The following is a 24,351-nucleotide window of genomic DNA, read 5'->3' on the forward strand; positions in this document are numbered from 1 at the left end:
GCTGCTAAAGCCAGGCAGAAGCACTACACAGAGTCAGTGTCCTTCCCCAAAGGAAGGTGTAAAGTTAAACCTGGACCTTTATAATCACCCTGATATCATTTCATAGAAATTAATTAAACCTGGTTAGAAAGTCTTCCAGTTAAAAGGAAATGGAGGACACGGAGATATTGTGGAATTCTTTACCCCTTTGTTTATCTGGAGGGGATTTGCTGGTGGCTACTGCAAGGCTCAGAACTGCTGCATGTCATAAATTACCCTCCAACCCAAAGTCTGCATTTTCAGCTCGGTCCTAAAATTTACTGAGAGCTTTTTCTTTGCTCTCTGATGTCTAAACACTCTGCCTCCTTCCACCAGGGCAAAACAGTCCTTTCCCTTATTTGAGAGCATTTTTAATGGCTTTTTTTTCACTACTCTAGATTTCAGGAGGAGTCAATTTGCTGTGCAGTAAGCCTGCAGGAGCTGAAATCAGGGGGATTTTGCCTGGATGCAGAGGGAATTACTGCAAGGCAGCTCTTGGCTCCCTTGTCGACTTTGGGTTCACAACCACTTCAGCAGAGGATTCTTTCTGCTCTCTGCCTCTTGGTTCTGGCTGCAGGGATTATTAAAATCAGGAGTGTTTTGGAGAAGTATTGCTGTGTAACATTAAGGATTTAAATGTGCTGTTGGACTGTACACTGAGCTCTGTGCAGATGTGCTGAGTCCTTTACCCCCAGGGCAGAGGGAAAGCTTCACCCCTTGGTTATTCTGAGGCTATTTTGGGCTGTTCTCAGCAGAAAATGAATTTGCAGGTGGCACTGCCTGGTGCAGGTGAGGGATGGGGCTGGAGCTCACTGCTCATTTCCCTCCTCCAGATTATTCTTGGTGTGACCCTGAATACAAAATGTCTTATTAGAGGAAGCCTCAAGTGCTTGATCTCTGCACTTTCCCAGCTTGTTCTCTTGCTGCTGCTAAAACATGTTTGGAACAGGGATCCTTTGCCTTAAAACACCATCCAGGAAACTTGAAGAGCCCCCAAGATGAAGGATAATAAAATAGAGTAACCCATGAATATTACTTTTGATGCTGAAAGCAAATTTGTTTTGGTGGTGATTTTTTTTTTAATAGACACCTCTTATTTTTACTAAACCCATCCACGAAAAAGAAATAATTTTCTCTTTTGCAGCTCAGCCCTTCCTGTACTGGTGTGCTCGGAACATGTCCTTCTGGAGCAGCATTTCCTTTAACCTGGCCGTCCTCATGAACCTGCTCGTGGCATTTTTCTACCCATTCAAAGGAATTCGAGGAGGTACTGATATTTAATTTAAAATAACAAATGGAGAAATAAGGTGTCCTGAGCCAAACTGTGCTCTCCCCACTCGTGTCTGTGCAGTGCTGGTTACATCAGTGGGGATAGGAAAACAGAATTTGGCTTTTTAAATTGCCTTGTTTTAAATTGTGCTGTTCTCTTACTCTTTCTTGAGGTGTTTTTAAGGAAAATGTAGAGCTTTTTCCTAGGGGAAAAAAAATCACCCAAGACAAACATCCACCTCTAATTGCTTGACTGTTCTACTTTGTTTTAAAGTCCTGTAATTAAGGATGGAGCTAAAAATAAGCCAAATGGTGAATGTGCTGCTTTCCTTGAGCTTGCAGTTTATTGATGGTGTTTTCCACACACTTTTCCTGGTGCTCCAGGGAGCTCTGAGTGCTGGGGGTGGGTGACATTTATCCTGCCTTGGCAGGGAGGGAAAATGATGAGTAGAAATCTGTGGAGGATTGGGGAGAAGAGCCCATTCCCAGGATTGTCTGCCCCCAGGGGTGTGGGGAGCAGGACATTCATTCCCAGGGGGGAATTCCTGCCACAAATTGTGGGATTGCAGAGTGACAGCTCCATGGGAGCTGCTGTGAGGTTGGTGAGCACTGAGCACATCCAGCCTCACCCCAGGGCAGGGCTGGAGCAGTTGGGGAAATCTGCAGGGATGTTCTCAGGATGTGCATCACTGGCAGAGTGATGTGAGTGTCTAAGGGAGGAGCTTTTCCCTTGTGTTTAGGGGGTTTGCATCCTAGAAAAGCCTGTCAGGGCGATGTTTTAGACCAAATTCCTGAGAGGGGGGAAGAGAACAGTTTTACCTGCTGCCATCAGGGCCACCAGGCTGTTCCTCCACACCCAGAGTGGGGACAACCCAGATCCTGGCTGGAAGGTTCTAGCAAACCCAAAGAACAATTGAATTTCTGTCTCTAATTGCAAAGATCCCAGGTGAAAAGCTCTGAGTTTATGGCTGCCAGGAAAGCTGCTGGTTAAATGAGTTCCCTGAGATTACAAACTGCAAGACTGTGGGGGGGGATTGTTTGGCATTTTGAAGATGCCCTGCCCTGCATATCTGAAATTCTTTATTTATCAGGTAACATTTTGATAAAACCTCTTTCTTTCCTGGTTAGAATCTAAAAAGTAAAATAAATAAATACGTGTGTATCTTATATTTAGCTTAAAAAAAAAAAAAAATAAAAAGACTCTTCCAAACAGACTGTTTGGGGGAAGTTGTCAGTGTCTTAAATTGCTCAGACACGGTGAACTGAGCAGCTGATGAGCATCTGACAGTAGCAGAAGCTGTAAAACTTCTGACTCGAGGAGCAGAAACAAAACTGGATGCCTGGAATTGGGTATTGGAATGGTGAGAATTCCAGAGACAGGGAGAACTTCCTGCTGGTTGTACATTCCCTCTGCTTGTGGTTGTGTAGGGACAAGGCTTTGGGGCCAGGTTGGGTGTTTGTTCCCACTCAGTGCCTCCATTCCCAGCACCTTGTGCTGTGTGACAGCTCCAGGAGCCCAAATTTCCCGCCCCCAAAGGCAGCCAAAACAGCTGTTCAACTTTACGCTTATTAACTTTTAATTTCCATCCATCCTCTGCTGTCTTTATTAATCTGCAGTGATTTGGAACAAGATTAAATGGCTGCTCGTGGTAGTCAGATGAGAGGAATATTTCCTAAGCTGCCTGAATTTGGGAGCAAGGGGGGAAAAGCCCTGAGTGAGGATCTTACCAGTCACACAGGAGTTCTGTGAGATGTCCTTGCAGAAGGGCTGTGAAATTTGGGGGATATTGCTTTTTTTCCTCTTGGTTGAGGAACCAGTTGCTTGAAAACAAAAATTTCTGAAGTCAGCGTTGAGAGAGTTGTCTCACTCAAATTCTGCATAAACCTGGGGTAAATGATGTTTTGGGCTGGATCTTTTTTCTGGCTCTTTCAGGGAAGTGTATTTTTAGCTCCACAGGCTCAGTGTTGTGTAAGCAGCCAGTCTCATGGGACAGCCTAAATAGGCCCAGAAATAGCAAGAGATGCCAAAACTGGGTACAAGGGTCTGACCAAAGGCACATCAGGAGGCTCTGGGAGTGTCCTCACCTGCCCAGCACGTCTGCAAAGGGCCCTCAGCACTCAGGTGAACACCAAAATGAAGATTCTCTAGTACTTCTCATTGGCACAATGATTTAATAACGAGTTTGTGATTCAAACCTGCTGAAGGCTTTGGGCTCAGGTGTTGCTGCTGTGCAGTCAGGGATGGCTGAACATCCCTGGGGCTGGGTGTTGGAACCCTGGAAAGTTAGAATTTAAGGCTTTAGACTACAGTAATACATATAAAGCAATGTGGAGGATTTAAGGTGTAGGGTTAGTTCTTCTTCTTTCACCTTCTTCTTCATGGTTTTGGGTGGTTTTTTGTAATTGAGTGAAAAGGTCTGTATTGTGCACCTGGGGTGGTTGGTTATTGGGTTAAAAGTATAAATAACACAGGTGTCACCTCATTATTGGATAATTAGTGTTTTAAAAGAGCATGGAAAGAGTCAGAGATGGAGCCTTGTTGGCTGGAGCTCACAACTTGTGATGAGACTGTGCTGTAGATAAGAATTAAGAGATGCAGCCATTTTTTACCTTGTTGGTGAACTCACAATTTGTGAGACTGTACTGTAGATAAGAATTAAGAGATGGAGCCATTTTCTACCTTGTTGGTGAACTCGCAGCTTGTCATGAGACTGTGCTGTAGATAAGAATTAACAAACACTGAGCCTGAAGACAAAACCATGTCTCCCGTGCTTTAATCGCAGCTCTAAGACAAAAAAAAGATAAAACCCCACAGCTGGGCGATGCTCCAGCAAAGACTGGGTTTGCTGACACAGGGATTGTTTTTTTCCCTGTGCCCAGGCACGCTGGAGCCCCACCTGTCGGGGCTGCTGTGGACAGCCATGCTGATCTCGCTGGCCATCGTCATCGCGCTGCCCAAGCCGCACGGCATCCGCGCCCTCATCGCCTCCACCATCCTGCGCCTCATCTTCTCTGTCGGCCTGCAGCCCACCCTCTTCCTGCTGGGAGCCTTCAATGTGAGTGCACCGGGCTTCTCTGACCCCTTATGGAAGGGTTCTTCACCCGTTATAGGGGCATCTGTGGGCGGCAGGGAGAGGGAACTCTGCAGACTTGAGATACTCTAGAAATACGTGGGTTTATTGAAAAGGTTGTGGGTAAAAAGGGCTTTGCCTTCAGCCACCAGCCTGGGCTGGAGGGAACCCCAGAGAGAGAGGGAGGGAGAGAGTATGAGGTAAGGGAAGTCAAAAAGCTAAGAGAGGTAAGAAGAGTGCAGGGGTCAAAGCGGTAAGAGAGAGGTAGAAGAGTAAGAGCGCAGGGACCTTGTTCCAATCCATTCCATCTCCTTTTGTGTTGAATATTCTAATTTACAGTGACCAACCAGCGAGATACAAAGCCTACAGACTTTGCCTGCAGCCCATGAGAACTGCTCTATCACCACATCATCCTGTATTCTAAACTCTAAAGAGACTTTTCTCATCCACCTTTTCCCTGATGCCTTGGCAGGGTGGAGAGGGGCCACATTCCTGAGTCCTTTTGTTTTCTGTCCTTCAACCTGACTCCAGCTAATCACTGTCTTCCTGCCTGCCATGGTCACATCTCAGAGCTGCCCTTCATTTCTAGGGGCCAGGGGAGGCTCAGGGTGGACATCAGCAGGAATTTCCCCATGGAAACAGCAGTCAGGCATTGGGATTGCCCAGCAAGGAGCCAAGTAACCTCCAGCTTGAAGAAACAATCTGTTTTCCCTGATATTGTAACTGATTTACGGTTGATCTTTCCTTAGGTCTGTAATAAAATCATTTTCCTGATGAGTTTTGTGGGGAACTGCGGAACGTTCACACGAGGATACAAGGCCATGATCATGGACGTGGAGTTCCTCTACCACCTGCTGTACCTGCTGATCTGTGCCCTGGGGCTCTTCGTGCACGAGTTCTTTTACAGCCTCTTGGTGGGTGTTTCCTTGGCCCTCAGAACATCTTCTGGTCTGTCTGTGAAGTCCCATCTTGGGCATATCCAGGAAAATTCCTGTTTTTCTGCTGGGAAACTGTTGAACAGACAGTGGGAAGAGCCCCAGACTGGAGGTTTTCTTTAGGAGAAGTTGCTGTGGGAGACAACAGGACTCCTGCCACATCCCTTTTGCTGATGGGTGACTTTTTGCACAGCCAGACAGGGAGAGGACATGGGGGGATGGTTTTAAACCAAAAGAGGAGGGGTTTAGATTAGATATGAGGAAGAAATTCTTCCCTGGGAGGGTGGGCAGGCCCTTGGCCCTTGGGGCTGCCCCTGGATCCCTGGCAGTGCCCAAGGCCAGGCTGGACATTGGGCTTGGAGCAGCCTGGGACAGTGGAAGGTGTCCCTGCCATGGGGTGGAATGAGATGGGCTGTGATGCTTTGCTGTGTTATTATCAATAACCACAACACTACAAGTGTCTGTGCTTTCTGAGAAGCTGGAGAACTCTGGAGTGTCTCCATGGCTGTATCCAGGCTCCAGCCCCCATGGGATGGACACAGATCCTGGCACACAGAGTGTTCTCTGTCTGGGGTGGGATTCACCTTGCACAGCACAATGCCTCTGGAATAACACTGAAGGAGGGGATCTGTGTTGGTGGAGAAAATGTGTCACTGTTGAGGCAAAGCTGAAATCCCATTCAGAACAGGCTATTTTTGGGTGTTTGGTGGATGTTTGCCACGTCCTCTGGTACCTGAGCTGCTTATTTGCTGTGTCCATGGAGGTCCAGTTTAACAAATACCTGTGATCCACCAGCACAGCCATAACCTGTCCCATACCCAGTGAAAAAACATCAGCAGAGAAATCTAAACACAAGATTTGGGGGTAAAATATCTCTTCTTTAATGAAACACCCAATAAATTAAGATACAAAGAAAACAGCAAATTGCAATTTGAAAGGAGCTGTTTGGAAGGCTGTGAGGGGGTAGATAATTCCATAAAAACCAGGCAGAGGCAGCAGTCTGTGCTGGCAGGGTGAGTCTAGCACTGAGGCAGGAACACCCGTAGTGGGCACGGGCTGCAGGGGAGGGCACAGCTGTCCCCAAGTGCCTGGCCCAGGACACGATGCCACCAGTGGTGCTGGTGCTCCATGTGCTGTTGTTGGCTGTCCCCAGCTCTTTGACCTGGTGTACCGGGAGGAGACGCTGCTCAACGTCATCAAGAGCGTCACCCGCAACGGGCGCTCCATCATCCTGACGGCCGTGCTGGCCCTCATCCTGGTCTACCTGTTCTCCATCGTGGGATACCTCTTCTTCAAGGATGATTTCATCCTGGAGGTGGACAAGCTCCCCAATGAGACCTTGCTGCCAGGTCGGTACAAGCAGCTGATCCCCGTGGGGTTGTGTTGGAGAAATAATTATTGTTGTTGTTGGGCTCTTGTTCCCCAAGGCATGGATAGGACAAGGGAGTGGCCTCAAGCTGGGCCAGGTTGGATATCAGGAGGAATTTCTACATGGAAAGAGTGGTCAGGTACTGGAAGGGGCTGCCCAGGGAGGTTTGGAGTGCCCATCCCTGCAGGTGTCCAAAGAATTCCTGGAGGTGGCACTCAGTGCTCTGGGCTGGGGACAAGGTGGGCATTGGGCACTAAATGAGGGATCTTGGAGGTCTTTTCCAACCTCAGTGAATCTGGGATTCTGTGAAACAGAAATGCTTTTGTGGTCGAATTTAAAACCATGGGATGTGTGAATCAGATCTAAACTCCAGGGTAAGGTGCTGCTCTAAATGCCCTGTAATTGCACACTGAGTGTGGTGGGGAACCCCAATACCTGAGAACTCACCTTGCAGGGTGTTAAAGCTTCCTTTGATGCAGCATTTTGTGGTTCCAGATCGCACAGAGCCAGGTGAGACCATGACTGGGGAGTTCCTGTACTCAGATGTGTGCAAGGCAGGGAGCAGTGAGAACTGCTCCTCCATCATCCCCTCCGACCGTGAGTACCACTCTGCAATCCCCACCTCACACCCTGACTTTTCACTCTTTTCTTTTTTTTTTTTTTTCAGTTCATCACTTTCAATTAAAATAATTTTTTTAGAAAATCCTAGGCAATAAATTTGGGAACAAAGCTATCACGAGATTAACTTGAAATAGGATTAATTTAGGCCAGCAGCATAAATAACATTTGTTACATGGAAGTGACTAAAGCAGAGAAACTTAGAACTAAACCAGACTTCATAAAACACTGCCATACTCTTTAATTTTCTGCATCAGATGGAGAAGGAAGAGATGCAGTTTGCCTCTTTGCAAAGTTTATTATTTTAAAGCATGAGGCTATTAGATGTGATCTCAGAGGATAATGCCCTGTGAAATATGGTTTATTGGCAGCATCATTCTATCTCAAACTAAGGAACTGTTTTAATACCATGGCAAGGAAGTGCCTGATGGATTAAGTAGACCAGGGTAGGTTTGAGGGGTTTGGAGATCAAGAAAGTGAGATATTACCTGGGCATTGAAATATTTCAGTTTTATTTGTAGAAAATGTGATTTCCTTGTGGGAGATTTACGGTGCTGGCTGGGAGGGGCAGACAGAACTATCCCGGTTCCTCTGAGAAGGGCAGCTCTGGCGTGGCCATCAGAGCTCAGTGGTGGCCACCAGCCCCTGCTCCAGGAGGGGAGGGCTCTGCTTTGCTCAGGGGTTCTCTCTGAGAAGGTAAAATTCAGCTTTTCTGCAGGAAAAGCTGCTTCCCTCAGCTCCTTCACTCTGGCTGCAGGAAGGAAAACTCAGGGATGTTTTTGTGTCCCAAATAATGAGCACAGTGCCAGGGTCTCCTGTGGCCTGGGATGCTCATGGTGCCCCACATTTGGGCACTGCTCTGAGGTTCTGGTTATTTCAGGGTTGCACAGGGATTGGGGCCTTTCCAGGCTGTGGGAAGGTGGGATCTGCTCATGAACATTTTTTGTGATGAAACCAAAGTCGTGAGGTTTTTTAATGGGTACAGGGGAGTGTTTGAGGTTAGGGAATGGATTTTTAGCAGCTCTGCAAGTGAAACAGTGAAGCTGGAGCCTTGAGCCGAGCGAAGAGAAGGTCAAAAAAAGCGTGTTGCTTTTCTAGCAGGATGCTGTTTCCACAAGCAGTGATCTTTTAGCCATTTGAAAGCTCCGAGTGGAAGTTGCCATTTTGAGTGCAGCCCAAAGGCTGTGCAATCTGTCAGGCACCAGGGGAGAGTGGAAGAGGCAACACTTTGTCCTCTGAGCTGTCAAAAAGCTCGGGTTCTGTATAAACAGGCATCTGGTGATCTGAGCTGTGCAGGCGAGCAGGGATGGGGAGAGATCTCACCCAGTCACAGGCAGCAGCTCAGGCACAAAAGGAAACTGGCAGTGGGGGAGAGGAGGGCAGGGAGGAGATCTGCTCCCAGGGTGGCTCTGGAGAGGGTCCAGGGGAGGCCATGGGGTGATGAGGGGTCTGGAGCATCTCCCTTATGGGGAGAGACTGTTTAGTCCAGGGAAGACTGAGAGGGAATCCCATCAATCCATACAATATCCCCAAGGGGTGTCAGAGGATGGTTTCAGACCCTTCCCAGTGGTTCCCAGTGACAGGACAAGGAGCAGTGACCATAAATTAAAGCAGGTTTTGCCTCAACATGAGGAAGAGCTTCTTTCCATGGAGGGGGCAGAGCCCTGGAGCAGCTGCCCAGGGAATCCTGGAGTTCCCCTTTCTGGAGGCATCCCAAACCCACCTGGATTATTCCTGTGTCACTGCTCCAGGTCACCCTGCCTGGGCAGGGGGTTTGGATGGATGATGTGCAGAGATCCCCCCAACCCACCCTGTTCTGTGATGATTTGGGGAATGAACCTACAGGGACTTGCAAACACAGGCTGGCACTCTGGGGGGGGAGAGAGAGAGCATGCCCAGCAAAGAATGGAGAGGAGGATTTAGAGCTAATCTTGGCTGTGAAACGTGTCTTTGCTTGCTGTGTTCCCAGAGCTGATCACTGAGGAGCTGGAGGAAGAGAACAAGGAGCATACGTGCGAGACGCTGCTGATGTGCATTGTTACTGTACTGAGTCACGGGCTCAGGAGCGGGGGTGGAGTAGGTGATGTGCTCAGGAAACCTTCCAAAGAGGTAAATTACCACTGGCTGGGGGTGGAGGAATGATACTGAGCAGGGCTGGGGACAGTGTGTGTGTGCAGTGCTGCAGACACAGCGAGGGGCGGCTGCAGAGGGACTCTGGTGACGTCCCTGGGGTCACACTGAGCACCAGCCACTCACACTGGTGGCTTCTCCCCAGGATTTTACACCTTGTGGGCTCTCCAGAGTGGGGCCCAACAGTCTGAGCTGGGAGTTCAGGAGATGAGCATAGAGCAGTGAGGGAGGAGTGTGAGGTGGCACAGGAAGATGCTGTGGTGGCTGCTGGGTGCCAGGGGCAGGAGGTTTTGTTACTTGGGGAGAGGTAACGTGTGAAATGGGAAGGATGAGAGGACAGGGACCAGGCTGGGTTGGTGGCAGTGTGAGAGAGGAAGGATGGATGTGGTTTTGGAGTCATCACCAGAGTGAGGACCAGGAATTTTCAGGAGCACCCCTCTGGCTCCCCCTCTGCTGTTTAAGCTGTTGGTGTCCATCATTTAGGAAGAAATTCTTCCCTGTGAGGGTGGGCAGGCTCTGGCACAGGGTGTCCCTGGATCCCTGGCAGTGCCCAAGGCCAGGCTGGACACTGGGGTTGGAGCAGCCTGGGACAGTGGGAGGTGTCCCTGGGACAGTGGGAAGTGTCCCTGCCATGGCAGGGGTGACTCTGGGTGGGATTTAGGGTCCCTTTCCCCCCATTCCACAATTCTGTGATGATTCTGTCCCTCCCAAAGCCACACTGGGGACAGTTCTTTTTTGTTTTACCTGACATTTCAGGTTTTTTCTAAAACTTAACCTGCAAAGTTACTGAATAATAAGTTTGGCACTTGAGTGGCAGAATGATTGTGAAAATAAGGGTTGGATATTTTGGGATGTTCAGACCTGCAATAAATGTGGAATGTGTACTCAAAAGTCCAGCTCAGTGTTCATTCACATGGCTGTTAAATGCAATTCATGGTATTAAACTCCAGTAAAAGACTTTATGGTCCACACTGATCCTCTGTTGATACACTGCAGATTAATATAAGGATATAATTTGGAAGGGCTTCAGGGAGGGATGAGAACAAATTTCAGTGTGTGAGAGAAGAGTTTTTTTCTCTTGTGAAAGTGAGAGAAGTCCAGAATCTTGGACACAGGAAGAGCAGCTCTGCAGAGATCCCACACTGGCAGCTGACTAATTTGGCTTTCTTTTCAGTGATTTTTGCATTTTAGTTTTACATTTTAATTTCATTTTATGTTGCGAGTTGTGAGTTCCCCTTGGAGAGCATCAGCAGAGGAGAATCTCAGGGAAAGGAGTGTGGGGCAGGGTGGTAATAAGAGTGAAATATGTACCCAACAGGGCTTTTAATAATTCAAAAATGTATCTTGCAGGAACCTCTCTTTGCTGCTAGAGTGATCTATGATCTGTTGTTCTTCTTCATGGTCATCATTATTGTCCTGAACCTGATCTTTGGGGTGATCATTGACACTTTTGCTGATTTAAGGAGCGAGAAACAGAAGAAAGAAGAAATTTTAAAAACCACTTGCTTTATTTGTGGTAAGTGTGGAGAGACACTTGACAAGAAGGGGTTACTCTGGGTGAGCCAGGGATAGCTGCAGACTCACAGAGGAAAAAAGCCTTGAATTCCTGGCTGTTCCTCCTTGCATTCCTCAGCCAGTTCATGTTCCTGGGTACCACGTGCACTGCAGCTTGGCAGCAGCACCAGATGGGGAATGAATGCTCAGGATACCATTTTTCCTCAAGACTTCAGCTCTTTCTTCTCCTCTGCCTCGAAGAACAATTTCCTATTAGGACAAGAGAGATTTTTATGAACAGTCATTTATTTTTTTATTTTTTTTTCCAAGCTGCCTGTGGAAGTTTTTCCCACCAGGAGCTTGGGAATGGAGGTGCTGTGGTTGACTGACATGGTCCTGCCATGTTGCATAACACGCAGCCTGACGGGATAACCTTTGGAAAGTTTGCTGCAAAGCAAACGTTGCTTTTGCTATCAGTTTGCCTAAAAATAGGAGATGTGTTATGAAATCCAACAAACTGCTTGCTACAGGGTTGTTGCCTTTTTTAACCATTTTTTTTTTCTGTTATGTATAATAAATATAAGCAGTTACACTTTACTCTTCCTCCTCTTTTTCCTCTTCTTTTTCTCATCTAATCTTTTTTTCCTTTTCTTTCTTTTCTCTCCTTCTTTCTCTCCTTCTTTCTCTCCTTCTTTCTCTCCTTCTTTCTCTCCTTCTTTCTCTCCTTCTTTCTCTCCTTCTTTCTCTCCTTCTTTCTCTCCTTCTTTCTCTCCTTCTTTCTCTCCTTCTTTCTCTCCTTCTTTCTCTCCTTCTTTCTCTCCTTCTTTCTCTCCTTCTTTCTCTCCTTCTTTCTCTCCTTCTTTCTCTCCTTCTTTCTCTCCTTCTTTCTCTCCTTTGCCTCCTTCTCTTCTTCCTGGGTATTTGTCAGATTTTTATCCTGATATTCAGTGTCCATTCCACAATTCCACAGACTTTAGGAATCAGTTTTGTTCTCAAGCTGCTTTTCCTGGTCCCCAGCTGGCAAACACTCAGGGTTCTCCCCGTGTCCCTCTCACAGGTTTGGAGAGAGACAAGTTTGACAACAAGACAGTCACCTTTGAAGAGCACATTAAGGAGGAGCACAACATGTGGCACTATTTGTGCTTTATTGTCTTAGTGAAAGTCAAAGACTCCACAGAATACACAGGACCAGAGAGTTACGTGGCAGAAATGATCAAGGTGAGTTTGGAGCTTTGTTTTTTTTTTTTGTGGTTTTTTTTTTTTTTTTAGACCAATCCAGTGGAAGATTGGGTGCACAGTGCTCTGTATTGTATTTAATTTATTTTGTATCTGTACCTGTGAGTTCCCAGCCTCCAGAGCACTCTGTGTGTGTGCTGGAGTAGGTGACAGTGAGTGGTGACAGCCAGGTACTCCCCATGGCTTGGATCAAGGGAAAAGAACCTGTTCTGCCTTAAATTCACATTTAAGAAGAGTATTTTCAAGCTGGTGGAAATGTCTGAAGCACAACCAACAGGTTTTAACCTGTCCTGGTATAAATATCCCCAACTGACACGTAGGATTTGTTGTCATATGATTTGAGCTTAGTATTGTGAAAAACTACAATTAATGTCTACTCAATTGGAAGGGCTTTTAATGAGAGAATTAAAAGCCTCATCTCTGCCAAGCTGCAGGTTCAGAGCTCCTGGAATTAGATCTGTAGCCTAGTCACTAATTTGTGTCTTCTGGCTGGGGAGCAAAAGCTGTTTGATTTATAACATTTCAGTGTGATTTCCTTAGAGCAGAGCACTTTGCTGCTCTCTCCTGTGAGGTCCCAGTCTATAAATCCCCCACCCTGAGCCCTTCTCCCAGGTCAAATCTGTTATTTTGGGGTCACCAAAGTGCCCGTCCTACTTCTGGATTTCTCCCTGAGTAATGAGGGCTTAAAGGAACCTTGTGAGCAGTCACCTGCTGGAGGATTAGCACAGTGAGATAACCCAGTGCATCACTGCTGCCTTCCAGTCTGCCTGATTATTCTGATTATTCTGCTCCCTTCCTTTATCCCCCTCCACAGCACGCATGACTTCAGGGGGGGAAAACACTGCACTTCCCTGAAGGATTTTCAGCTTCTAAAAAACAATTCTCTGTTGTGCTTTTTTACTTCTGAAAGACAATTTTTTGTGCCGTGTTTTTGTTGCTGTTAAAACCAGTTTAAAGAAAGTTTCAGCTGGCAGCCAATTCATTATTTCAGATGAACGGGGCGAATTAGATAAGAACCAGGAATTAGTCACTGAATGTGTTTGCATGGAGCACAAAAAACCTGGAGAACTTTGATGAGAATCCCCATTCATTAAGTGTCAGCAAGGGCTAATTACTGTGTGTGGATGGGAGTGGGGATAAATTATGCATAGCCAGAGTGTCTCATGCAGATGCAATTTTATGTAACCGTGTGCTGTAGGTAGAGGTTTGGAGTGTGTCTGGAGCTGGTGGGGTTTTGCATTTCATGAGGCAGTTTTTGAAATGAAGATCTAAGAGCAGGTCTCAGTGAGGGCTGATGAGGGTGGAATAGGCAGGAAATTTGGATTTCACCTCAGTGCTGTGCCCTGACTCTGGAGTCCTCCTCGTGTATTCCTGAGGAGCCTTTTGGCAAAGCTCACTCTGAAAAATCAATTTCTTTCCGACGTCCTTTAACATTAAAACTTCCTTTTCTGCCCTAAAATCCGGGTGTAAAATATGATGAATCTCTTTCTCTACCAGACCTGTTTTAAATGCTGCTGTGCGAGTCAGAAGTGCTTTTTTTTTTTTTTTTTTTTTTTTTTTTTTTTTTTTTTTTTTTTTTTCCCTGTTTAAGGTGTTTTTAGGGATAATTTGGGTGGAGCCTGGTTCATCTGTTCCTTTCTGTGTTAGAATCAAGATTGGTTTGGGTTGGGAAGGACCTTAAAATCCCATCCAGTGCCATGGCAGGGACACCTCCCACTGTCCCAGGTGCTCCAACCTGCCCTTGGACACTTCCAGGGATGGGAACTCCCCAACCTCACCCATGAATGCAGAAGGACAGAGCAAAGAAAACTTTAAATATTGTCCATGAGTGCCAAGGCAGAGTCTGACTGTGCTGGTGCTGCTTTCCCTGTGGCCCCCCCAGACTCTCCTGGGAAGGCTCCTTGGGGCAGGGCTGCCTTTCAAAGGGATTTTCCTCCCATATTTCCGACTGAAGGTGGCACTGTAACATCTTGGATAGTGACAGAGATGGGGCAGTGTCTTTCCCCAGGCTGGGTGTGGGATCAGCTGCTGGTTGTGCCCATTTTTAGGAGTTTGGGGTCAGAAGCATCAAGTGCTCCAAATCCCACTGTGATGGCAAAACACACCTCAAGTGTTTCACCTGGGCTCTGGCTCTCAACAAAATACTTCCAGAAAACTCTTGGATTTCTGCCCCTCGGTAAATGAAAGGGAAAAAAAAAAAGAAAATACAATTTTAAAAAATGCCTTTGCCATTTATTAGTATTTGTGGGTTGTTCCAACACTACAGAACAGTAAAAAAAAAAAAAAAATTAAAGAATTTAGGACACTTAAATTATATCCACTGTCAGTTTGTGTGAGCTGTTTCCAGTGCTGCTTGTACAGTGCTTTAAAGATATTTTAAGCACTGTGGTATCAGAAGAATCCTGGACAATTCAATTTATGCAGTCAGTGAATATTCAGGCACCTTTAAGCAGATGTTGAATTTTGGTGTTTTCTTGTCTAAAAATGATGTGTGTAGAGAGGCAGTGTTGAGGATTCCCACTGTATTGGGTATGGCAGGGCTGGATCTGACCTATATCATTCATCCTGCACCCTTCATGATCCTGACCCCACATTAAAATAAATTGTAGCCTTAAAAATCAATTATTAACTACAATTCCTTAGTGAATTTTATATTTCCTCACAGACAGAAGCTCATTAAAGCTCAAACACATCACAGGGAAAGAAGTCAACAGGTACACTTGGAAACAGAGCTGAGTTTAGGGCACTGAAAACTGATCAAAACCTCAAAATTCAAAAATAAACCCAGCAGTGATCTGACCTGAGCAGCCTTGGGCTCATGGGAGGTGTCCCTGCCCATGGGGCTGTAATGGGGGATGAGATGTAAGATCCCTTCCAACCCAAACCGTGCTGGGATTGTAAGAAATAAAATGTAATAACTGTTCTGACAGTGCTGCTGTGACTCTCAGCTTGCAGCAGTGTCACTGTCCCTCCCACAGCCCCATTCTGGGACCAGTCTGGGGCTGTTGGTGCCTCTGGGATCTGGTTTGGGTGAGTCCCCTGCAGGGCCAGGCTGCCCTGGGCTTGTAGCTGCAGGTCCAGGCTGCTGATAGAGGCTGGAATTTCTCTGCCTGTAAACAGGGATAATGTTCCCTTTCATCAGCGAGGGGAGCCTGTGCCTGCTGCCACAGATGATGTAGAACTTGGGGTATCTCAGGAATCTCTGCTGGGAATTGATGGGGATGCTCAGGAAATGGGGCTGCAGGGGTGGGCTGGGGGAAGGTGAGCCTGTGCACACCCCACTGCTGTCCTGGGCCACCCCTGTCCTGGGCCATCCCTGCCCTGAGCCATCCCTATCCTGCTGTCCTGGGCCATCCCTGTCCTGCTGTTCTGGGCCATCCCTGTCCTGCTGCCCTGCTCCATCCATCCCTGCCCCTGCTCCATCCATCCCTGCCCCTGCTCCATCCATCCCTGCCCCTGCTCCATCCCTGCCCCTGCTCCATCCCTGCCCCTGCTCCATCCCTGCCCCTGCTCCATCCCTGCCCCTGCTCCATCCCTGCCCCTGCTCCATCCCTGCCCCTGCTCCATCCCTGCCCTGGCAGCCTCGTGGGTGTCAGGAAATGGCAAATGGGTTTCAGCAGCTTGGCGTGGAGCAGCTCCCCTTGGCAGTGCATCCCTGAGCCACCTCCTTAATATCAGTGTAATGGCACAGACAGTGCTGCAGGATGTAGAAAATGGTAGCAGGGATGAGCTTTAGCTGCTGGTGCCTGCCCAGCTCTCCTGGCCAAAGCTCCATCCCTGCAGAGAGAGGGGCTGGCTCGGTGTTTGGAGCAGGCTTGGTGGGGAGGGATGCCGAGGGTGCCTGCAGTGATTCCCAGGAACAAAGGCCCCGGTTCTGCGAGGCTCTGCAGTCACCAGGAAGATCAGGTGATGTCTGAATAACACCCTGTGTGTGGGAGGTGGGGGGATCCACTTATCGCCTTGGCCAGACATTGACATCCACACCCTAGTGACTCATGTGAACTCCGTGCAACTCCCTGCAGATTAGTTCATTTAAATGTCTTATCTTCCCATCCTGCCTTGAGAATTCCTCCTGGAGTTCTTTCTGTGCCTTTGCCTGCAGTTGCTGTGGCAGCCCGGGCAGCACAGCAGCCCTGCCAGCTCAGCTGTCACCGGGGCCTTGGCAGGGCTCTGCCACAGCCAGCTGTGTGCAGGCATTTAGGATCTGTAAAATCTCTCACTCTGCAGCTCGAGACACGGAGAAAAACCACACAGGCACCCGGGGGTTGTGTGCATTCCTAAGCTGTCTGCAGGCAGCTGCATGGGCTGTCACAGCACAGACAAATATTTGCATGCCCAACTCCTGCATCCCCTGCTCTGCACCCTGAGCAGTGTGGCTGCGAGCCACGGCTGTCAGGGGCTCTGCATGCTGATGTGCTTGTTAAAAAATAAAGGCTGCTTTGGAAAAGTTTTCAGCACAGAGCTTCCTAAATAACTCCTGCAGTTCCCCCGTGTTTTTAATCCAAGCAGGATCTGTGTCATTAATAACCTTTATTACAGAAATGAGGCAGAGGTGTCAGGGTTGCCCAAGCTCCCGTGTCTGGATCCAGGGCACCGAGTTCCAAATCTGGATTGTGTTGTCATTGAAAAGGAACCTTTTACAAATAGGAGTGATGGCACAGATACCCTTAAAGGAATTTGGAATAGGAATGAAGGTTACAGGTTTCCCTTTGTACCTTAGTTAACCCCTGTGTACAAACCTGGGGACTGAAGTACATTATTGGGCTTTTTCCTTGGTGTCCTGAGCTCTGTCCTGCAGTGGAAAGTGTTTCTGATTCTGCTGCCAAGGCAGAGCCTCCTGGTAAGCAAAGACAAGGTCCCATCAGCATCAGGCTTTTAAATTGCATCCTTTCAGAAGTGCAAGTGTGACTTGAGGCCTTTCCCAGGGAGTTGTCCAGCAAGGACAGTCACTGTGCCCTGTGAAACCCAGCAGGAAAGTGGCATCCCCCAGTGGGGATGGCTTTGGGGAGTGGCTGTGTCTCTCCATGAAATCCAGCTCAGCTGGAGATGGCCAAGCCTGGCTTTGCACTGCAGCACCCACAGGAAAGGCAAGGGCAGACCAGGACATTTCCACCCCAAAGCATTCCAAAAGGCTCTTAATGATTCCAGCAGTGGTGAAAGACATATGTACATGAAATTACAGTCTGGGAAAGTGTTGGAAACTTGTTCATCTGTCATTTGTGCCTGGAAATCCTGTACTGCAGGCAGAGTCAAATAGGAGAGATTTGTCATATCAATATTGAGCAAACCAGCTGCAGACACAGGAGTGAGCAGCCCGTGCAAATGACTCGGTTACAGATGAGGAAATTGGGGTTTTGGGGCTACCAGTCACCGTGATACTGGTGCAAGCTGGGAGAGGAGGAGGAGGAGGAAGACCAAGGAGGTCAGGATGTGACCTGGAGCTGACAGGGCTTAGTTTGGTGGTGACTTCCCAACAAGCTGCATCTTGATACAGCTGGCTGGAGTTAGCCAATATAATTGCAGGGTTAAACAAGAAATCATGGCAGAGGCTTGGAAGAGCCAAGAGTGTTTGGCAGCAGGCCCTGGGCTGCTGGAAACACTGTGTCATCGGCAGGGCCTGAGCTTTGTGCTCACACAGGGGAGGAACTCGTTCCACCCTTGGTGCAAACCAGGAGCTGAGAAATGATCAACCTCATCTTCCCCAGCCCTGGCACAGGGTGCCCAGAGCAGCTGGGGCTGCCCCTGGATCCTTGGAAGTGCCCAAGGCCAGGCTGGACATTGGGGTTGGAGCAGCCTGGGACAGTGGAAGGTGTCCCTGCCATGGCAGGGGTGTAACAAGATGAGCTTTAAGATCCCTTCCAATCCAACCCATTTGGGATTCTCTGGAGTGATGGGGCTGGCTGCCCCATCATGGTGCTCTGCAGGATACCCTCCTGCTGCTGGCAGTAACCTCCCAGGGCCCAGTGCTTGCTTTTCCCTGCTATCCATGCTGGGAATCTCAGGTTGGCATCCCAGCTGACCAGGCAGAGGTTTCCCTTGGGCTGAGCGTGGTGGGTATGAAGAAGTCCTGGGTGGATGAAAGCAGAAGGAAAGGCTTGGGGCCAGTTCTGGGGAATGGGATGTTTGCATAACGTGCTGGGCTTGGGTGGATCCCAAGCAGCTGCCAGGGTGGGTGCCCTGGGAGAGGGGGAAGGCTCCTGCCTGGAAACACGGGGTGATGCAGTGGGAACACAAACCACCAAACCCTGTGGGGCCCAGGAGGTGCCTGGGGCCGGGGCGAGGCTGGCCCTGAGTCACCCGTGACCCCGCAGCACTCGGGTTGTGCAAGAGCCTGTGGGTGACAGCAGCCACTGCCACCAGCTGTGCTGCTCAGCCTCTGCTGGGGAATTGCTGGTCCTGCCCAGCTGGGGAGCTGGAACGTGCCCTATTTCAGCAGGGATGCAAACAGCCCCGAGGAGGTTGGTGTGGACAGGTCTTTGTCCTTTCAGGAGGCAGGAAGTGGCCTGCAGGAATCCTGTCCCACACAGGGCTGGGTGTGTTGGTTGGGCTCCAGGGAATCCCCACAGCACAGCTGTCTCAGGGGTGTAGGGCCATAGTCATCCTTTGGGAATGGACTCTGTGTTCCAGGTTCTCTTCTCTGCCACTTGAGTATTTAACAGGGAAAAGGAGGTTATTGCACCCTAAATCTCATGTCATCAGCCTCCTGTGGAGCAGCACAGGGCAGGTGAGGAGTTGAGAATGTTCTCAGTGTGGATGGGGGACACCACCAAGTGCTGGTTTTTGTAGAGGGGAGAAGTGCAGCTCGGTGTGGAAGAAGTGATGGTGAGCCCTTTGCAGCAGAGAGAAAACCTGATGTGGGGATTTTTCCAGGAAGCTCAAGAAAGGCCCAAGAGGAGTCCCATCTCACCACAAACAAACAGATGAATTTTCAGAGTGCTCCCACAGAGCTCTTTTGTAGCTATGTGGGTCTGAGTTTTAACTTCCCATGACAGAAACTGAAATTTGCTGCTGCCACCTTTCCCTGCTTGTGCTCAAGAAACAACTGGACGTGGCACTCAGTGCTCTGGGCTGGGTGACAAGATGAGGATGGGGCTTGGTGATCTTGGAGGTTTTTTTCCAAGTAAAATAATTCTGTGATCCCATAAATGATGCTGCTGGGCAGCCTTTTGGGATTTAGTTTGGAGAGGGTTGGATCAGCCCTTCAGCACCCTGTAATTCTCAGGCACAGGGGTGGGTAGGTGGATGCATGGAGACCCTGGAGAGGGGTGGTGAGTCCTGCCAGGAGCTGCCATCCTAAGGTCTTTCTAGATCCCAGTCAGCCTCTCCAGTAGAGAAACTGCTTGAGAAGGATTCAGGCAGCAGTTCAAGCTCACACATCCACACACCTTACAAGGCTGGCTCAGCAGAGGGGCAGAAGACTCCCAGCCCCAGATCAGTTCCAGCAAGTGTTTATTCCATGTGCTGAAGGTGAATCCGGAGTAAAAGAGGTTTTTCTCATTTATACAGGTCTCAGGTTCATGGGTGGTACAAGGGGCAGGGGGCAAGTGACCATAGGGAAAAGAGGGACAGGACACCAGGCCCCATAACCAATGGGAAATAGGGAAAGGGGATACCATCACCACCTGGGGTGGGTGATGGACTTTGGGAAACCCAGAGAGAAGATTGCACAGTGTCTGCAAGGATCCATGGGGGAGACACCTTTTGTTACACCTGGGGTATCTTTAATCTTCAGGGTAGTTGGAAATTCCTTTAATGTCACAAGAGACTCCACACCATCCCTTGCCCAGGAGGAGCAGGGCTGGTGCCTGTCCTGGCAGAGCTCCTGCTGAGGTCACCTCTGAGCCTTTCTCAGAAGCAGCTCTTCGGCAGAAGGGAGCCGGCGCTTCTCAGAATGAATGGCGTGTGCATCACGCAGCACCGCTTCCTCTTCCTCCAGCTCCAGCGGGGATGGTCACCCCTGTCACCCCGGGGGTGACACTCCGTGCTTCTTGGCCTTACAAACAGGGACTTTTCCAGCTTCACCTAGAAAAGAGCTGCAACCCGAAACGCGGCGCTTGCGGTCGGGCGGCTTCCGCTGGGGCTGCTGCAGCACAGGAGGCTGTGCCCGTGCTGGGAACGGGGAGCTGGGTGTACCCCAGGAATGGGGAGCTGAGTGTGCCCCAGGATCCCAGGAATGGGGAGCTGAGTGGATCCTGGAATCCTGGGAATGGGGAGCTGAGTGTGCCCTGGGATCCCGGGAATGGGGAGCTGAGTGTACCCCGGGATCTCGGAATGGGGAGCTGAGTGTGCCCTGGGATCCCGGGAATGGGGAGCTGAGTGTACCCCGAGATCCTGGAAAAGGAGAGCTGAGTGTGCCCCGAGAATGGGGAACCGAGTGTACCCAGGATCCTGGGAATGGGGAGCTGAGGGGATCCCAGAAACCTGAGAATGGGGAGCTGAGTGTACCCTGAGATCCCGGGAATGGGGACCTGAGTGTGCCCCAAGATCCCGGGAATGGGGAGCTGAGCGTACCTCGGGATCCCGGGAATGGGGAACCAAGTGTACCCCAGGAACAGGGAGCTGAATGTACCCCAGGATTCCAGGAATTGGGAGATGAGTGTACCCCAGGATCTCGGGAATAGGGAACTGAGTGTACCCCAGAATCCTGGGAATAGGGAACTGAGTGTACCCCAGAATCCTGGAAATGGGGAACTGAGTGTACCCTGAGATCCCAGGAATAGGGAGCTGAGTGCACCCCAGGATCCCGGGGCAGGGGGCACAGAGGACATCAGTGTGTGGGTTCCAGCATCTGCCCACGGGCACGGGCAGCCTCCCCTCGCTGGGCTCACTCAGTGCCTCTAAAACACCTCCAAAGCCCCAGGAGGGATGAGAGGCCGTGTCTTTAAAGGCACCCCAGGGCTGAGCTGAAGTTCAGCAGAAACTGGATCATGGAGATATAAATCTTTTATTGACCCCCGGGAGCCAGGCTGGCCCAGCAGGATCACCATCCCCTGACCTTTCAGCATTCCTGCTCTGTTCCGTTGGTGCTGGCTCTGCTTAAATATTTATTTATTTGAAAGAAAACACTCCCACACTCCCAGCAGGGCCAGGGGCTGTGTGTCAGCAGCCTGGTCACATCCAGCTCCTCTCTGCGGGGCTGGGGGAGGCTGGAGAACAGGCTCAGGGTTTCCAGTGAAATCCAGGATGAGGAGTGTGTGCAGGACCTGTGTCCTGCCGTGTCCTCAGCCTTCCCCATCCTCAGAGCCGAACTGAGCCCTGTTCCCCAGCTCAGACACCCCAGAGGGCTGTGTCTGTGTCTCCTTGTCCTCAGCCTTCCCCTTCCTCAGCCCGTGGATTTCACGTGGAGCATGGTTTGCTTTTAATCTTTGAACATTGCCATGAGAACTAGAGGTGCTTTGTTGGTTTATTTTCGAATCAAAGCCAAGATTTACCAACTTTTGAGGGCTGGGGCTTTCAGAAACCCAGCGAGGATGGAAGCTCTGAGGAGGCTGCAGAAGCTGTGGGTGCTGTTTGATTTCACCTTCCGGGCCTGGAACGATCAAGTCACAGCCTCTGCAGCAGCTGCAGCGTTGGCTGAAATTGCAGAGTAATGTTGGAAAGTGCTGTGGGGTATTTGTTACGAAACACTGCAGGTAGGGAAAGTTGGTGCTTCCCTCATCCCTTTCATCCTTCTCAAGGATGGGGCCTGGGAACGCTCTGGGGATGGCCTTAGAAACGTTTTTGGGAACAGGGAAAATATTTCTGGAGCAAGAAGGAGACAGGCAGGAGCTTCAGGGCTCTTGTGTCTGCCTGGAAACCTCAGGACGTGGGCCCGAGGGTCCAGGCAAACCTGCAGATATAAAGTCTGATTTTTCTCATCCTCTGCCCTCATTTCTTCCCTGGAGGAACAGGGGGAAGTGCAGTTGGTGTAGTTGGTTTTCCCTGGCTGGGAGATGCTGGACCTGAGCACAAATGTTGAGCTGCCCCCTCCTCCCTAATGCTGCTTTTACTACAGCTGGAAGAACACAGTGCAGTGCTGCCTGTTCCTACTATTAAACCTTAATTGTGGGACTGGCCTTTCCTAAAGTCCAAAATATTTTGGCACTCGTCTTGGTAAAGGCATATTTTTTTTTTGTACATAGATTTTTTTTCCTCCCTTTTATTAGCAGAAACCATCTGCCCTGTAAACAGAGAGCAGGAGCAAACAGCCTTCCTGGCAGCTCTGCATCACGCGGGAACGCTGTGGTGCCTGCATGGGAAAGGGCCTGCTCTGCTTTTCTGCCTTCTCATCCTGGCAAAAGGAAACTCCAGGCACATCAGAAGCAGCTAATTTAAGCTGATGAGGCTTGGCATCACGTCTGAATTGCAGAGAGGATGTGACTGGAGCTTCTCTGTAGAGGTGCACAGCCCTGCTGAAGCAGGATGATGTTCCTGGGGATGAGGGGACATGGAGGGGAAGGAGGTTGGGGCTGGAGATTTAGGCAGGGAATGACAAAAAGCCAGGAGTTTGCAGTGCTGCAAAAACAAGCTGAGCCCAGAGATGAGCTTGGCCAGCACAGTGGGGTGAGCTTTGGTCACTGTTAATCAGCAGTGTTGATTTTTGATTAACGGCATCCCTTGGTGTTAATGCAGTCCCCCATCAGCGTGCCTGGTGTGTTTAAACCTCCCCAGCTGTGTCACCTGCGAGGGCACACACAGCCTTACCTCAGCCAGCCCGAGTTCAGCTTCCATTTCAGAGCATATCTCCAGCGTGGGAGGAGAACCAGACTGGATGGGAAACCAGTTTGATGTTGAACTGTAAGGTGTCAGGACGTGGGGTGCACCCCCCCTCCTCTTTTGTGGCTTTCTGTTCCGCTCTTGCCTTTATTTTTAACATCTCTGGTGTGTACACGAGTGCCTGTGTGAGCCTCTCTACAGGCTCCCCAAACCGAGAGTGTGTCCAGTGACATTCCTGACTGTGACTTCAACGTGGAACATCAGAGAATTTGTGTGGCTGAAGGAGAACTCCACAGGCAGTGCATTGTGATGTATCTGTCCCACATTCTAGCCTGAACCAGACAGTCAAAATAAGATTTTCTTTTTCATTAAAAAGGAAGTATTGCAGCTCGGGAAGAATTTCCAGGTAGAACTTGGTTTCTTTTATCAGAGAGCACAGCCAAGCTTTGCTTGACCAAAAAAAAAGCAGAAAACCTTCCTCCCACACAAATTAAAAGATTGTAAGATGGCAATGAGTTTCTAGCACTGGGAAATGCTTGTCCAGAGGTGAAATCTGGGCTGGTTGAATGTCCAGCGTTTGTGCATTTATCCTGAGGTGTATGTGAGGGAGCAAGGGCTGGGGACAGCAGTAGCTGGAGAGGAAATGCCAGCACTGAGCAGCCCCAATTCCCAGCAGCGCCTCGGGCTGGCACTTTGCAAACTTTCCAGTGAGATGCAAATGCAGATAAGTGCAGATCAGTGCAGATAAGTGCAGAGCTGCTGCATCCGAGGAATGTCCCCTGGCTTTAGAGCTCTGTGCTCTGCTCTAGTGGGAGGTTTTCATGTGGCAAAGGGCTAATTGTGGTGTGTGATCCTCAGGAGAGAAACCTGGACTGGTTCCCCCGCATGAGGGCCATGTCACTGGTCAGCAGCGACTCGGAGGGAGAGCAGAACGAGCTGAGGAACCTGCAGGAGAAGTTGGAGTCCACCATGAAGCTCGTGACCAACCTCTCCGGGCAGCTCTCAGAGCTGAAGGATCAGGTAAGGAGCGATGGGGAGCACAGGGCTCCTGCCAGCCCCTCGTGCCAGCTGGGCTCCTGCAGCCCCACGGCTTCTCCAAACCCCAGGGAGAGCTATCCCAGGGCAGCTCATGGTTAGGAAAGAAGTGAACAAACCAGGTGTTCCTCCAGAGCCTTCTGCTCCAGCTGAGCTGCCTGGTGCTGACCCAACTGGTGAGCTCCGAAGTGGCCACATCAGAAAGGGAAAAGTTGTGCTAAAAACCCACCAGAGTTAACCTAAAGTGTGTGGTGGTGTTGTTGTTGTTGTTTGGGGTTTTAACCCGAAGAGCTGAGTGTGATCCTGTCAGCCAGAGGGTGTGACACTGACACAGGGGCTGTGACACCGTGTGCACCTCAAAACCCACCGAGAAACTGGTTATTGCTGGTGCTGGTGCTGTGGCTGTGCTGCTGTGCAGATGTGATTTGGCTGCTGCCACCCTCAGCCTGCAGCTCACACATCCCCAGGAGAGGCTTGCACT

The 24,351-nt window shown here is 49.6% G+C and overlaps 1 protein-coding gene across 7 annotated transcripts in view; it reads left to right on the plus strand.

Moving 5' to 3' along the window:
- Nucleotides 1–24,351, plus strand: part of ITPR1 (inositol 1,4,5-trisphosphate receptor type 1) — a 162,202-nt gene that overhangs the window by 132,607 nt on the left and 5,244 nt on the right. For all 7 annotated transcript variants that reach the window (XM_083869157.1, XM_083869158.1, XM_083869160.1 and 4 more), the window contains 9 exons: nucleotides 1,163–1,285; nucleotides 4,168–4,343; nucleotides 5,108–5,272; nucleotides 6,447–6,642; nucleotides 7,158–7,259; nucleotides 9,250–9,389; nucleotides 10,761–10,926; nucleotides 11,962–12,122; nucleotides 23,694–23,855. In XM_083869157.1, coding sequence (XP_083725283.1) covers nucleotides 1,163–1,285; nucleotides 4,168–4,343; nucleotides 5,108–5,272; nucleotides 6,447–6,642; nucleotides 7,158–7,259; nucleotides 9,250–9,389; nucleotides 10,761–10,926; nucleotides 11,962–12,122; nucleotides 23,694–23,855 — 1,391 coding nt within the window. The remainder of the gene's footprint in view (nucleotides 1–1,162; nucleotides 1,286–4,167; nucleotides 4,344–5,107; nucleotides 5,273–6,446; nucleotides 6,643–7,157; nucleotides 7,260–9,249; nucleotides 9,390–10,760; nucleotides 10,927–11,961; nucleotides 12,123–23,693; nucleotides 23,856–24,351) is intronic.

Source organism: Zosterops lateralis, assembly GCF_965231275.1.
Source record: "Zosterops lateralis genome assembly, chromosome: 11".
NCBI lineage: Eukaryota > Metazoa > Chordata > Aves > Passeriformes > Zosteropidae > Zosterops > Zosterops lateralis.